We start from the raw sequence: 15,348 nt of genomic DNA, 5'->3' as shown, positions 1-15,348 counted from the left end.
ATGTGTGGGGGAACCCACCCCTGGGCAAAGAGCGGCAAAAGGAGAGAAACCACCCCAAAAAGGCGTCGAGGTGGCAGCCGGCAGGACCTTGACTCACACCCATACCAAAAATCCCGCCGCAGTGCCTCCGCGCCGCCGGCTGCCCTCGCCTGCCTTTTTGGGGGGGTCCCCCCTTCCCGCCCCGCGGGGTGACGGGTGGGTGCCCCCCCCCTCGCAGTTATATTTTACTAGTTAGCCGGATTCTCGCTTCTCGCTTGCCGCAGCCGTTACACACCCGCCGAGCGCACCAGGGCCGCGAGCCGGGGCCGGGACCCCCCCAGTCGCCCCCAAACTCCGTCTGTGCCCCCCCCCCCGGCCCCTGCATGACCCCCCCCCCCCGAGCCCCTCGCTCGCCTCCCTGGTGCTTCACAATATTTGATTATACCATTGTACGCAGCCATTACCGATAGCCGCCGCTCCTGCCTACATACCAGTTACTGACCGTGACTATGGATTTTGGGGTTTTTTTTGGTTTTTTTTGTTTTGTTTCTTTTGTTTTGGGTTTTTTTTTTTGGTTGGGTTTTTTTTTTGTTTCCCCCCCCCTCCCCTATGCAAAAAAGAGAAAAAGAGACAAAAAAGAAGAAAAAAACAAAAAAGAGAAAACTGACACACAAAAAAAAGATTAAAAAAAGAAAAGAAAAAAAAAAGACAAAAAAAAAATGTATAAAAATTAAACAAGCTATGCTTCAACTCCAGCCCGCCTCCGCCCTTCCTTCACTCCTCCCGGGGAAACTGAGGTACGGCACCCGGCCTGGGGAGAAACCGGGTGTCCACGCTGGGGAGGGGGGCACTGGGACAGAGCTGTGCCGGGCAATGGGTGCCCGTCACCCTGAAGGGGGGGACCCCCACCCATGGGTGCTCTTGGCCCCGATGAGGAGGGTGGCTGAGCGGGAGCAGCAGCACCCCAGGGTGCACCCGCAGCCCGGCCTGGGGGCCGTGGGGGGGTGGGGGGTTGGGGCAGGCGCAGAAGGGACACGAGTGGGGACAGCCGTGGGCTCGCACGGGGACGCGGCACTGTCACCACCTCCTCTGCATCGAAACCTTGGCCAGGTGACATCGCCACGTCATGCCCCTCGTCGCCTCACCTGTGTGACATCATTGATCAGTGCCCTCACCCGTCTGACATCATTGGTCGAAGCTGTGCGTCACCCCCCACAATCCCCGTCGTTCCCATCCCGAAGAGCTGCTCAGGACAGCGGGGCGTGCCAAGGCTGGACGCTCCCCCCCAGGCAGTGCCCCGTGACACCCGTGGGTCCCCGAGCACCCGGGGCCGTGGGGCAGGACGCCGGGCCCAGGGCGCGTTGGGGAGCAGCGGTACGGCCGGACACCGGCTCTCAGCCCCGCTGACGTTGCTGAGGCCTGGCAGCTCATCACATGCCAGGAACCCGCCATCGCCCCCCCCTTGCACCCAGCACCCTCGAGGGCAGCGGGGCAGCGCCGCGGGCCGCATCCTGGGGGTGCGGAGCTCTGCGGGGGCACGGTGACACCAGACGCTTGATGCCAGGGCAGGCTGCGGACCTTTTACTGGGGTACAGCCGGGGCACCCGCCGCCCCCCCAACGGGCGGGACCCCCAGGGCTGGGGGGTGCGGGGGGACCCCGCTCCTGTCCCTCATCACCTCCTGCCCGATCCACTCCGGCGGGTGGCTGATCCACGCCGGGTCTTGGCGGCAGCCGGGGCCGCCGCGGCACCTCCCGCCCCGCGGCCGCCCCGTAAAACCCGGCGCGGATCTGCAACCCGCGGACGGGGCTGAGGACGTGGTCCCCGACGGGGCGTCCCCAGGGCCGGGCACCGGGTGGGCGGCGGACGGTCACCGCCTCAGAGGGACGTGGCCTTGCTCCGCTCCTCGCTGTCGCTCTCCTCGTCGCTGTCCTTCTCTGCCGCTGGGTTGGTGTGGCCGGCCCGCTCCAGCCTGCCGGGAGGGAGGTGTCAGCGAGGCATGGCCGCCCCCCCCCCCCCGACGGGACCCCCCCGGCCTGCTCCCCTGGGGCGTCACCGTCGCCAAGGACGCGCCGGGCCACGCACGGCACCGCCGCACCACGCGTGACACCGCCGGCCACGCCGCCGTCCCCAGGGGGAACCGAGGCCGGGGTGTGGGAGGGCCGGTGCCACCCCCGCAGCCCCCGGAGCTGCCGTACCTGCCGGTCCCCTGGGTGTCCTGGAGGCCGCCCTGCTTCCTGCGAGGGGAGAGAGGGGCTGAGCAGGGCCCGGGAACGGCGCTGCGCCCACCCCGCAGCACCCTCGGCCGCCCCCCGGCCTACCTGCGCCTCCGGAGCTGCCAGAGCCGGTTGACGAGCAAGAGCACGAAGACGATGAAGAGGAAGACGACGACGGCCGTGAGGCCAACGAGCCAGGGCTGCAGCTGCTTGGGGCCGGTGCCTGCGCGGCAGCGGGACGGGGATGGGGGCGGGGAACCCCATCCTGCGGGGAACGGGACCCCCCCCACCGCCCCCGTCCTACGGCACAGGGTCCTGGGGACGTTGGCGGGTCCTCATCGCCACCCCCTCCCCACCGTCCCTTGGGCGCTGAGGAAGCCGCCCCCGACACAGCCGCCCCACACACAGCCAGCCCGTCCCCGGGAGAGCGTGGGGGTGCCTGGCACAGGGTGGGGGGGGACGGGACAGCAGGCAGGTGCCCCCGAATCTTCCTGCTCTGCTCCCGAAATGGTTGCTGCCAGGGCACTGGGACAGACTGGTCCTACTGGGAAGGTCTCCCAGGAGCTGATCCAATGCCCTGGGGCGGGCACAGCCATCCCATCCAGGGCACCCCAGGGGTACAGGGGGCTGCACAGTCACCTACCGGCCTGTCCCCGGGCGCTGGCGGTGAGGACGAGCAGGACCAGGAGCGAGAGGGGCTGCGAGGCCCTCTGCATTTTCAGGCAGAGACTGGCAGAGGGCTGGGGCACGGCCGGATCCTGCACCCTAAGGTGGGCTCCTCTCCCACAGCACGGCTGGGGGCCGAGTGCAGGCGCCGCTCTTTGCACCCCGGGGCCAACGGGCGGCTTTTATTGGGCTCGAGAGGGCAAGTGCCACCGAGCGCCATGGCAACGCGGCTCCTGTAACCCTTGGGAGGTGGCACCTCTCCCCCAGCTCAGCCACCAGCACCCTGCGGCACCCAGCGGCCACCACCTCAGGGACCCGTGTCCAGGGCCGGGGTCACCCCTCCGCCCCGGGGTGGGTGAGTGGATGGGGGTGGGATGGAGGGACAATGGGCAGGTGGGGGGTGGGTGGGTGGATGGAGGGAGGGAGGGACAGACGGGCAGATGGGTGGGTGTTTGGAGGGACAGACGGATGGGTGGGTGTGTATCTGGGTGGGTGGGTGGGTAGAGGGACGGACAGAAGGACTGATGTGCGGAGCAGTGCCCACCCTGCCTGCTGCCCCATCCCAGTCTCTCCCCTCTGCCCGTGGGGCACCACACCCCGTCCCTGCTGGGGCAGAGCCCAGTGTCCCATCCCCAGGGACGCAGCTCCCGTCCTGCGGTGTCGTGGGGACGGGGCAGCAGCGGGGGTGCGGACAGTGCCGGGCCAGCCCCCGCCGCCGGCCCTCACCAGGCCCAGGCCAGCTGCACCCCAGATGTGATGGCTGGTGCTGGCGGGACCCCGTCACGTGCCCGGGGAGCGCCCAGGTACCAGGAAGAGCTAAATATTAACGGTGTTATCGGGGAGGCCTTGGCAGGGCGAGCTGCTCTGCCCCACCTCGCAGCCCCCACCTGCCGGGACACGGGGGAAACTGAGGCACGGGATGGCCAGCGGCACCCCAGTGAGAGGCCGTGGGCTTTGACAGGGCCACCCAGCCCATGAGGGGTGAAGGAGCCTGGGGACATGGGGGGCAGCGTCCCCACCAGAGGGATGGGGGGGGTGGTGGTCCAGCACCAGCCTGGGTTTAAGGCAGGGGATGGGGGTCCCTGTGACGCAGCCCCCACCCCGAGCTGAAGTGGAGCTCATGGGTGCTTTGCCCCCCAAGACTGGCTTTGGGGACAGCTACGGGTGCCACTGAGCTCTGTGCCATTGGGAGGGGGCACAGCCTGGCGTGAGGGCACCGAGGGGGCTGGGGGGGCAAATCGAGCCCCAGCATACAGCTGTCCGTCTGTCTCCCCCGTGCATCTGCACGTGGTTGTGCTGACCTGGGCCTCCCCATAGGCGCGTGCATCCATGTTTCCATGTGCATGTACACACCCCCGTGTCCACACACCCCCCGTGCACAAGCGTGTCTGTGCCCACGCCCATAGCGTGCCCCCGTGCCAGGGGTTTGCACCTCTGAGCACCCACCTTTACACACCCACACGTGAGTCCATGTCTGTGCACCCACGCGTGTGTCCCTCCCCACGTGCCCACGCCTGGGGGCCGGTGCGGCTCCACCAAGGGATGTTGCTCCCCCCCTCCCAGAAGGTCGGGGTGTCCCCCCCCGCCACCTCCCCGTGCCCGTGCCTGGCTAAGGGGGCGAGTGAGCGGGGCTGGGGCAGGCTGCTTTATTGGGGGGCAGCGACAGCAGCCCCGAGATGAGACGTGAGGCCGCGCCAAGGACAGCGAAGCTTCGCGCCAGCACCAGGCAGCGTCACCCCTGCGCCCGAGGGCCGTGCTGTAACCCAATGGCTGGGCACGGCTGCAGGGGCCCGGTGGTGGCGGGGGGGGGGGGTCCCCTGACCCTAAAAAAACCTCTTCTTGTGGGAGTCAGCAAAAGAGATGGAGCTGCGCGGGGCAGTGGTGAGCAGCCCCAGCGGGACGTCCATGCCAGGCAAGGCACCGGCGCCTTCGCCCTCCAGCTTCCCCTCTGCTGGCACCCCGTCCTCCAGCCACTCCACCTCCGGCACGGTCCCCTCAGCCATCACCGCCTTCTCCTCCTCCGGCTTGGGCCCGAACGCCCAGTCTGCGGGGGCAGAGACGGAGCCGTCGGTGGCACATCCCTGCCGCGGCAAAGGCTCCGGGTTTGGGGGACCTCCCTTCTCCCAAAGCTCAACCCCGCTCTGGGCAGCACTCACCAGCAAAGTCGTGCACCAGGTCCTTGATGAGGTGCCCCACGATGGCGTATGCCACCACCAGCACCAGTGTGGCCGCCATCACCAGGTAAAGGACATAGCGGGGCAGGCGGATGCTGTCTAGGGCGGGGGGCTTGTAGTCCACGTACAGCACCCCGTCCTCCTCCTCCTCGGGAGATTGCAGCAAGTGCCGCAACCCCCGTGTCCCCCCGGTGCCGGGGAGCGGGGTGCCCCCTGCCAGGGCCATCGCCAGCTGCCCCCGCACCCCAGTCCTGAGCCGCCAAAGCCTCTGCTGCACAGGAGGCCGCAGGGGAGAAGCGGCATCTGGGTCCGCGAGGCTCCCCGGTGCTGGCGGCTCACGGGGACAGCGGGGTCCCCACGCCCGGTGGCAGTGCCGCTCGCCCGCTGCCGCCAAAGGACAGAGCATCCGCGGGAAGGAGCTTAGCGCCTGCTAATCCGGACACAGCCCCGGCGGGCTCAGCCTGGGGGGCGACCAGTGGGCTCTGACGTGGCTGAGGGTCCCCAGAACCTGCCCCTCTGGCAGCACTGCAGGTACATCCATCCCCCTGGGAGCAGGGAATGGTCTGCAGCTGGAGAACCCCCAAAAGCTGGGATGGAGACACCCCAAGGCCTCCCCTCCCCCAAGCCCGGCTAAATCCCTCGGCAAGGCCCTGGATTTCCCGAGCAGATGGTGTGAAATCCAGCAGCAGCGCCCTGCCCCAGAGGACACGGCACCCTCCGAGCCGGGAGGCGATGGGCAGAGGGGCTGGGTGCCACGGGGCCCCCCCTTTGCTGCGCAGCCCCACGGCGAGGGGCTGCCACCCTCCTGGAGCGTCACGTCGGCCACGGCGTGTGGCACCCCGGTGCCCAGCACTGCTCCTCCGGTGAGGAGCAGTCTGCAGAGGGGCGCGGGGCCTGGGCATCGGCCAAAAACGATGCCCTCCGCACCAGGAGGGTGCGGGGTTTGGCCTGGACCAGCGGCAGCCTTGAAAAATAAATCCCGAACCCTTCCCAGAGTAGGTTGGTCAGGGAGGGATGAAGGTGGCGTGGGGTTCGGTGCCAAGTCAGGGCTCAACGCCCAGGCCCTCCTCCACCCCAGCACACGTCCCGGCTCTACTGCACCCAGGTCGCCCCCGGCCAGATCCTAGCCACAAAAATGCCAGTTTCTTTCCAATTTGGGCTTAAAAGGCATTTGGGGGAGCGGAGGCAAATGCCGTCTCAGAGAGATTTGGAAACAACCCTGTGTGGTCTGAGTGAGTCACCTGTAGAAATGCTGGAGAAGAGCAGAGAGCAAGGGTTGGAGCAGCCGGGGTGATAAGGAGGGACAAACGCAGCAGGGAAACACGCCGGCAGCATGCCGAGACCCGCGTGCCGATAAGGTCCCGGTGTGGAGCCAGCAGCTGCCTTGCACCGATAACGTGGCAAGGGGGAAATGGCATGTCCCGCTGCCCTGCCCCATCACTCACAGGGGACGGAGATGGGTGCAAGGACACCCCAAAGCTTGGCAGTGTCAGCTGGGTGCTGCCCATCACCCAGGGGCTGCAGAGGAGGAGGGAAAGGGAGCAAAAAGCCCCATTAACAGCTGCTGACTCCGAAATTATGTGGAAACATCAGGTCTTTCTCTCCAGGGCTGAGGAACAGAGGTTCAGTGGCCCTCGTCCTCCACGACACGTACAAGCCACCCCATCCACAGCACTCGGGCACGCAGGTCTGACTTCCAGTAAGCACATACGGGTGATCAGAATTGGTCACGTCTCCAGTAAAACCCCCTTCCACGGGATCCCGAACTGGGCTGCGGCTGGGGGTCCCCACTCCATCACCTGGGTCCATCAGACCCTGGGGACGCAGAGATGGCCACAGCAGCAGCTTTAGGCACTGAGAAGATCGAGCCCCAGAGTGACTCACAGGGGAAAAGCCCCGTCGGCAGGAGGGGGCCAGTCCCATGGTGCAGCGGGACCCCACCGTCCCCATGTCTGTCCCCCCCCCGCACTGGGCAGCACCGTGGGGGCTCCTGGGGCACCCCGCAGGCAATGTCTGCCCTCTTCCCCAGGTCTGCCAGGGTTGTGGGATGGGGTGTTCACCCCACGCCATCAGAGACCCCACCCTGTGCTCTCTCCTCCCGTTACGGTTGGGCTCAATGATCTTAAAGGTCTTTTCCAACCGAAATGATTCTGTTCTGGGATCCTGTTGTGGCAGCCCCAGGACTCCGTGCTGGGGCCTGACCCTGCGGCGCTGAGGCACCCCAAATCCGGGCAAGGGCTAAATCACAGTTCAACTCACGTGGGAACTCCCCCCCAGCAGCACTTTATTCCCTGCCACCCCCCTCCCATGCCCACACTGGGCTGCCTGGGGAGGTTTGGGTGCTCGGTGACAGCAGCAGACACCAGCTTCAGCCCTCCCAGGTCTGGTTAAACACGGGGGAAAGTCCGGGCAGGCTCTGCCTCACCCTGTAAGCCCTAATGGCAGTACCGTTCCCTGCAGAAAGAAAAAGCGCAGCCAAATCGTCCAAACTTTGCCATGAAACAACCCCCATCCCAGGGCAAAGGCTGCCGCAAGCACAGCCCTGGCCTGCCCCGACAGGAGAGGCCAAACCCACAGCAGCTCCTCCACCACAGAGGCAAGGAGGGACCCGGCTCGGCACCAGCACCGAGGGCAATTTTGAGGCATCACACCACTACAGCCTACGAAAGCAAGTGCCCAAAGCCAGCCCCGGCCGCCCAGCAAAGCTCAGGCAGGGAAAGCGGAGCTGTTTCGCACCGAGACATCACAGCAGCACAAGCCCAGAGCAGCCCCAGGGCCCTGTGCAGCCACAACAGGCTCTGGCGTGCAGAGCAGAGCCCACCCAGTCCAAGCCCCGAGCCAGGCTGTGGGCAGGCAGCACCAATCCTGGCAGGAAAAAAGGGGCAGATCCAGGAAACAGGGAGTGGCGAGGGGGGGTGTGTGTGCAAGTAGCAGCTCAGCCTGGATTTGGAGGGAGAAGGTGGCTGTAATTGTGCCAGAGAGCAAATCCAGTTCCTCCTCCACCTCCGACGCGGCAAGGCACGGATCCATGTCGACGGAGGCAGCCAGGAAAGCGCAGCGTGGGGGGAGATGTGGGGGGAAGCACGCCCAGCCTGTGCCCCCCAGCCAGGGCTCAGACGGAGGCCTGCAGCTTGCACAGCCCGTCGGCGTACTGGAACTGAGCACCGTTCTCGTACTCGTACATGTCCAGCGCTACCTCGCAGCTCTCCCGCACCACCCGCTCCTCATCGCGGGCAAAGGCGCGCAGGGTCTCCAGGCAGGAGGGGCGGGCGATGGAGCCCAGGGCCTCAGCGCACTCATGGCGCACCATGGGGCTCTCGGTCCGGCTGCGCAGCGTGGCCGTCAGCTGCGGGACGCAGGCCTCATCCTGCATCTGACCCAGCACGTAGCCAATCTCGTGGCGGAAGAGGGCGCTGCCAGAGCGCAGTCCTGTGGGGAGGAGGTGAGAGTGAGCCACCGCCGCCCCCAAAGTACACCGGGATGCTTGGCCGGAGCCCTCCCCAGCACCGCACACCCGCAGCCATGCCCTGGCACCGTAGGGACACCCTCTCATGACAGTGGCACCCACCCTCCCAGCGGAGCTGCCGGCACCCTCGCCTGCCCTGGGGAGGGTGCGCTGCTCACGGGCCCTGTCCCACCAGCGCGATGTGCCTGGGGCGGACTGGCAGCACAGCCTCAAGCCATCCCGTATAGCAGGAGCCCGCAGATCCCTGCGCGCCTCGTCTCATGGTGCAGACATGCCCTCGGCTCATCCCCGATGGCTGGAGAGCCTCGTCCACTTCCCTCGGGCTGAGGGGTGGGCCCAAAGGGTTCCTGGGCTGTGGTCTGCCCCTTCCCCACGCAGGAGACGTTCACTCCCCTCTCCAGAGCTATTGCCGAACCCCAGGACGAGGTTGGCAGCCTGTGACTTTCCAGGACGGGACAGCAGGACCCCAACACCCTGGGGGCCAGGTCTCACCCGGTCAGGTTGGTTGGTCCCAAGCCAACGTAATGTTACAGACTGTGCCCTCTCCCACCCAGACCCACGGAGAAAGGGGGCCTGGAGGATGGTGAAGGGGCTGTGAAACACCAGAGAGCACAGAGCACTTTGCAACGCGGCTCTTGCAAGCAAGCAGGGGGACGGCAGCTCTAGAAACAAACGTGCAAAGAGGCTAAGAGAGCCCTGCAGCTCTGGATTTGGGAAGGGTCAATCCTGGATTAACCTGCACAGACTTACAGCGAGGAGACTACAGGCAGCCTCGCGCTGGCCCTTACCATCCGCTAGCGCCAGCACTGCGGCCTGGCCCCCCAAGTTCCTCAGGGCAAACATGGCCCTGTAGCGGTCAAACAGCGTGCGCGACTCATCCAGGAGGGTTTTGCGGAGTTCGGTGGTATCTGTCTCCTCGGCGGGGGGAGCAGGATCCACGGAAAGGTAGGGGCTGGTGCCCGGCTCTTGCTTGTTCTCCTGCAGCCACTCCAGTCTCCTCACCGCCAGCTGACACGTCTCTGCCACCTGCAGGGAAGCGGACACAGCCCTGGCTGCAGCACCGCACTGGGAGGACGCCCGGGGCTTCCTGACTGCAGCCGGGCACTGGCACACAGCAGGATGCCGCTCGTGGTGTCTCTGTCCGCAGCCCAGGAGAGACTGGCTTCACCTTCTTGGACCGGCAGTGCTGCACCCCAGGGGAAATGCCTCCTCACCCCCCAAGAGCCTCACCTCAACCACGGGATCCTCTGAATAGCGTTTCAGGATATCCAGCACATCGGGATTCCCGATAGCTCCCAGGGCTTCTCCTGAAAGAAGGACGTGTCGGGATGTTAGCAAGGTGTCAACATGAGGAGGAGCCTGCTGCGTCCTCCAGCAAAGCCTCACCCCGCTCCGAAGTGGGGCACAAGCCTGACTCAGACCAACCCAAAATGAGGCAGCCAGGCAAATAAACCCGGCAGGAGCCAGCCTGGCCAGCGGGAAGGGGAAGGCTCGGCCAACCAGTCCAGCCAGGAGATATGGTGAGGCAGTTACAGGGTTTTCCAAGCCATGACACCCAAGCAGGATTAGGCCATCACGAGCTGTTCAGTATAGGGGGAAGCACTACCGAAGGCTGGACCCTTCCCCTGCACCCACAGGAGCTGCCATCGTACCTGCCTCGTGCCTGACCATTGGCTCCTGGCCGGTGTCCTCCAGCACCCGGATGAGCACAGGGATGGCCGCTTCATCCTGCATCTGGCCCAGGCAGTAAGCCAGCTCGTGCTTCAGCAGCGCAGAGCCATCCCCGAAGGCTCGGCTGATCCAGGTCACGGCTGCGCGGCCTCCAAGGTTGCGCAGGGTGAAGAGCGCCCGGAACCGGGCGGGCAGGGGCTGCGCCGCGTCCACCAGCGTCCGGCCGATGGCCTCCACCTCCTCCTCTGTCACCATGGCGCCGGGGCAGGCGGGGAGGGCAGGATCCAGTCGCACGCAGGCCTCCGGTGGGGCTCCCTCCGGTCACACTCCTGCACACGGGGAAGGCGGTAAGGGGATCCCCGGGCCGCGCTCAGCCACCGGCGGGTCCCTCGCCACGGCGCCGGGAAGGCAGAGAGAGCCGCGGCCCGGCAGCTGCCGCGGGGGCGAAGGGGTTTCCCGACGCAGCAGACGAGACCCGGCCCTGTGCCGGCGGACGGAGCCGAGCCGGACCCCGAGGCCGGGCCTGATCGCACGGGAAGCGCCCGGACCCGGCTTGACTGGATCCCGGGACCGACAGGGACCGACAGGGACCGACAGGGACCGACAGGGACCGACAGGGACCACGCCCCCCCCCCCCCGCTTTCCCCGCCGCGACGGCACCAGCCCGTCCCCGTTCAGCCGGAGCTGCCGGGCCGGGCCCGGCCCCGTTGGACCGGAGGGAACGTGGGGGGGGGGGCGGTGTCGGTCCCCGCACTCACCGGGCGCCGCCATGCTGCTCCTCACGTGACCGCGCCGGGAACGCCTACATCCCACTTCCGGGTAGGGGAGGGCGGGGCCACCCCCCGCTGCCGCTGAGTGGGAGCGGCCGGGGAACGCGGTTACGGGCGGCGCATGCGCGGTGGTGGCGGCGCGCGCAGGCCCGGTGCAGCCGGGGCTGTCCCTGTGACAGGGCCGGGAGGCCGGTGGCCCCGTTCGGCCGTGGGGACCCGCTTCCCCGCGGAGCTTTGCTGCCCGGGGCCCGGGAACACGTTCCCCCATGGAGGTTGCCCCAAGCCGCCTTTGTGGACACCAGCCGCAGCCGCCCTCCCCCCCCCTCCCGGCAGCCGGGGCGCCGCCTTCACCCCCCACACACACCCCGGGGCTCCGCCGGCTGCCTCCAGCTGGGACCCCACGGCCCCACCGAGCCCCGCGGGAGCGGCGGCGTGGCGGGACGTGTCTGTGCCGTTCCCCCCCCCCCATCAAAGCGCTTGCTGGAGCTGTGTCTGCGCTCCAGGAGCCGGCCATGCCCCGGCACGGCGGAGGCAGCCTGCCACTGGGCCCCAGCCTGCGGCAGGGCAGCGGGGAACGAAGCACAGGCGCTTGATTTCCCAGACGATACGGGAGGGCAGAGCCCCGTGTGTCTGCTCACGCTGCAGCCCGGACGGGAGCAGAGGTCGGGCGCCGGTGGAAAGAGCTGGTCGGTGGGATGGGGAGGCGCCTCGACGTCGAGGCACCGATCTCGCAGCGAACCCCTCCGGAGAGGGGTGAGGAGGGACCCCGGGCTGCGGCACACGCTGCCTGAGCCGCAGCAGAGCGGCAGCTCATGGTGCAATTTCATTCCAGGCAAATCCCTGCTCTACCTCTTCCTTCCCTTCCCCTCCCAAGTGTGCTTATGCAGCAAGCTTCGTACCTTCAAAGGGGTTTTGCCTTCTTATTTCAAGCCTCCCACTAGTTTTGGCCTGACAGAGGGGCCTCGGGACAGAGACACGCTCCCAGGAAAGGGAGACCCAGGCAGCGCTCTCCCTTGCCCAGTCCCGATCCCCACCTTACACAGCACACAACACACCACCAGACCACTCAAATCCTGCAAGAGCGCAAGAGCACAAAATACATTCCACTGCCTGACACCACCATGTCAAAACCAGCACGAGCGTGACGCAGCCGCCTCCCTCCCCACCCTGGGAACAGACAGCGCAGCCGGCAGCCTTCCTCACTCTGCCAGCAGCCTTCAGCAGAGGTGAGAGGGTGCAGTCCTTTGCCAAACAGCCCGGTACTGCTGGGCCAACATTTGCCAGAGAGTCTGTGGGAAGTCCGCGAGCAAGGACGCGCAGGGCTGCTCCTCTTCCTCAGCCCCGTCAGCCCTCCCCGCAGCTCTCGAAGTACTGGCACATCAGCTCGCGCACTTGCTCAGCCCGGCTGTCCTCCATGGCGGCAGGCGCGGGCTGGCAGGGCTTGGGCAGCTCAGTCGGCTCAGTGCCCTCCAGCCACTCCTCGTTGAAGGGATTGTCGTGGGCTTCACAGACGTTGTGCAGGATGCAGCAGGCGAGGACGAGGGTGGGCAGCAGCTCCAGGCTGCAGTCGTCGCACTTGAGGAGGATCTGCCAGCGTGCCTTCAGGCGCAGGAAGGCGTTCTCGATCACACTGTGCGCCCGCTTCAGGCGGTAGTTGAACTGCAGCTGCCGCTGGGTGAGGTTCTCGTCCTCCTGGTAGGGCTTGAGGATCCAGTCTTGTAAGGGGTAGGTGGCATCGCCCAGCAGCACGTACTTCTGCGCCTTCCCCATGAAGTGCTTGGGAGGGTTGGGGCACAGCCGGCCCTCCTTGGCCAGCACCCACAGGCTGGAGCTCTCCAGGACCGCACTGTTCTCCATGCTGCCAGGGAAGGCGGTGGAGACATCCCAGAACTGGCCCAGCCCATCCACGGTGGCCTGCGTCAGGATGGAGTGCCAGCCCTGGCCGTTGCAGTAGTCGGCGCTGAGGCGCAGGGGCGGGTGGATGGGGATGTGAAGGCTGTCCAGGGCACCGATGCAGTGCGGAAAACCCCAGCGGGTGCGGAAGATTCGCACCATGTTCTCCAGCTCCTTCTCGTTGGGCAGCCGGAGGTAGAGGGGCTTCAGCAGCAAGACAACGGCGTAGCTCACCTCCCGGACGCACGTCTGCACTGTGGAGGGCCCCACGCCGAAGAGCGGGCTGAGAGTCTGGTACTCCACGTTGGTGGCCAAGTGCCACAGGGCCACGGCCACCCTCTTCTCCAGGGGCAGGGTGGGGTGGAAGTGGGCGCTGTGCGGAGCCAGCCCAGGCCGCAGCTGGTTGCAGACATAGAAGAAGGTCTCCTTGGACATCCGAAACTTCTCCAGCCAGTCCTGGGGCCCAAACTCCTTCAGGACCACCCGCTCCCACCAGTCTGTGCTCCTGACGCTGGGCCAGGCGCGGGGGTAGAAGTAGCAGCTGGTTCTCCTCCGGCGAGCAATCAGGAGCTGCAGAATGGTGAAGAGAAAAGAGGGGCATGAGACGGCGCTTCCCTGGCCCCCACCCTGCGCTTCACTGGGACACCTCCCCCCCCCACCCCGAAAACCATCCAGCTGAAGCGACCTGCTGAAGGTGGGGAGGACACCCGGTGCCACACAGCCAGCAGTCCCAACCGGCACTACCACCAGGGCAAATTTTCCTGTTCCTGGAAAACCCCATTGCAAACCCACCAGGCGATAGTTGTGACCCCAGACGGGATGTCCAGGCACCACAGAGGAGGAGCCTTCTGGAAAAGTCCCCTTGTGTAAGTGGGACTTACCACTTACTCTGTGGTTTTGGTTTTTTAACAAGTATTACTTGCTTTCCTGCAATCAAGTGAACTCTGGGCTCAGCCATGATTTGGAAGGGGGAGCAAGCACCCATGTTCCCAGCCCCTCCACATGAATTGTTTTTCTGTTATTAAATTCTAAAAAACATCTTTAAGCTGAAAAGAGGCTTTTTTCCACCTTCCTTGGCAGCTGCCCAGGGAAGTGGGTTCCCCGTGATACCCCCCAACAGCTTGTCCTCGCTGCCACATGTCCCTAGGCCCTTCATATCCCCCATCCTTTGTGTCCCCCACCTTTGATGTCATCCCCTCCTTCACGTCCCCGTGTCCTCTGCATTCCCTGTCCTTTGTGTCTGGGTTCACATCCTGTGTCCTTCAAGTCCCCTGTCCTTTGTGTCCCCCGTATCCCGCGCATTACCCATCCTTTGTGAGCTCTGTGTGCCCCCCCCGTGTCCCACATCCTTCCCATCCCTGTGTTTCATGTCCCACACGTCCCCCACCCTTCGTGTCCCCCTTGCACCTCTGCATCCCCCCCCATGTCTCCCACCCTTCTCATCCCTGTACTTTTTGCCCTGCGCATCCCGCCCTCCCCGTTCCCCATTTTTTGTATCCCCACGACCCGCGTACCCCCCCCCCGCATCCCACGTCCTTCCTGTCCGCGCGTTTCACACCCCACGCGTCCCCCGTGTCGCCCATCCTTTGTGTCCCCGTGACCCGTCCCCCCGTGTCCCCCACCGATCGCGCCCCATCCTCGGCGGCACCCCCCGCCCCGCGTCCTTCCTGCCCCCACGGCCCGGCCCCGGTCACCGTCATGAGCCGCTTCTGCCGCTGGCTGTAGTAGTGCCGGAGCCAGGCGCGCCGCTGCGGCCCGTTCCAGCCCCCGGCGCCGGCCATGGCCCACCGCCCGCCCGCCCGCCGCCGCCGCCGCGCCAGCGCGCACAGCAGCACCAGCAGCCGCTCCTGCATTTTCAAATCGGGAGCCGGGGCCGCCCTGGAAGTGATCGGCCGCGGGGTCACGGCGGGACGGGGAGGCGGGACGGGACGGGGAGGCACCGCCGCCGCCTTCACCCGCGACCGTCACCGCGGCACCGGCCCGGGCTGAGGCTGCGGGTCCTCCCCGCACCGGGCGGCCCCGGAGCCCCCGGGCTCTGCTGCGACGGGCCCGGCCCCGCCGTCCATCCGCTTCGGGGAAGAATTTCCGCCGGGAAACGAAACAAACCCAAACCAACCAAGCAGTGCCGGTCCCCTGATTGTACCCCGAGAGCGGTGCCCCGGTGTCCCGCGTTTTCGGGATGCGCCGTGGCGGGGGGATATTCTGTATCCCGAGGCCCTGCGTGATGGTGGGGAATGGGGGTCACCCTCCAGGGAGGCTGCTGGTGTGCCTCATGTCCTGATTCCCGGGTTTTTTAAAAGGAACGATTCCAGTCGTTCTTAGGCTGCCGGTTATTAGCTGCTGCTGCTTGTAAATAACGTACAAAGGAGCTTCGGAGAGATGCTCAGTCTTGAGAGACGGAGCTGCGTTGGTAACGGGAATCGCACGCCTGCAGCTTGTTGCATCGCTGCAACACAGCCAAGATGGGTCCTTGGCGCAGGGCAGGCTGTCGGTGGGACGCTGGTGTTGGGGTCT

General features: G+C 66.2%; 4 protein-coding genes across 5 annotated transcripts in view; 1 reads left to right on the top strand and 3 right to left on the bottom strand.

Annotated features, from left to right (window-relative positions):
- Positions 1-15,348, top strand: part of HMG20B (high mobility group 20B) — a 97,097-nt gene that overhangs the window by 34,020 nt on the left and 47,729 nt on the right. The window lies entirely within an intron of this gene.
- SMIM24 (small integral membrane protein 24) lies at positions 1,812-3,106 on the bottom strand. 2 transcript variants are annotated; one of them, XM_075776637.1, is made up of 4 exons: positions 2,838-3,106; positions 2,300-2,417; positions 2,177-2,215; positions 1,812-1,950 (listed from the first exon to the last, which is right to left on the bottom strand). In XM_075776637.1, exons 1-4 carry the CDS (start codon positions 2,908-2,910, stop codon positions 1,857-1,859), a joined length of 324 nt encoding a protein of 107 aa, XP_075632752.1. In that variant the 5' UTR covers positions 2,911-3,106; the 3' UTR covers positions 1,812-1,856. The 2 variants fall into 2 exon arrangements, with proteins under 2 accessions (XP_075632752.1, XP_075632751.1); XM_075776636.1 differs by having other exon boundaries at positions 1,812-1,954; positions 2,178-2,215; positions 2,838-3,105.
- On the bottom strand, positions 7,294-11,040 carry DOHH (deoxyhypusine hydroxylase). The gene is made up of 5 exons (XM_075776527.1): positions 10,930-11,040; positions 10,153-10,500; positions 9,731-9,807; positions 9,289-9,526; positions 7,294-8,463 (listed from the first exon to the last, which is right to left on the bottom strand). Exons 2-5 carry the CDS (start codon positions 10,424-10,426, stop codon positions 8,147-8,149), a joined length of 906 nt encoding a protein of 301 aa, XP_075632642.1. The 5' UTR covers positions 10,427-10,500; positions 10,930-11,040; the 3' UTR covers positions 7,294-8,146.
- LOC104641574 (uncharacterized) lies at positions 12,015-14,811 on the bottom strand. Its single transcript, XM_075776660.1, has 2 exons — positions 14,529-14,811; positions 12,015-13,404 (listed from the first exon to the last, which is right to left on the bottom strand). Exons 1-2 carry the CDS (start codon positions 14,685-14,687, stop codon positions 12,286-12,288), a joined length of 1,278 nt encoding a protein of 425 aa, XP_075632775.1. The 5' UTR covers positions 14,688-14,811; the 3' UTR covers positions 12,015-12,285.

The sequence above is a fragment of the Balearica regulorum genome, chromosome 26 (assembly GCF_011004875.1).
Source record: "Balearica regulorum gibbericeps isolate bBalReg1 chromosome 26, bBalReg1.pri, whole genome shotgun sequence".
NCBI classification, from domain to species: domain Eukaryota; kingdom Metazoa; phylum Chordata; class Aves; order Gruiformes; family Gruidae; genus Balearica; species Balearica regulorum.
The sequence above is the reverse complement of the archived record's forward strand: the minus strand, read 5'-3'. Positions and strand labels throughout refer to the sequence as shown.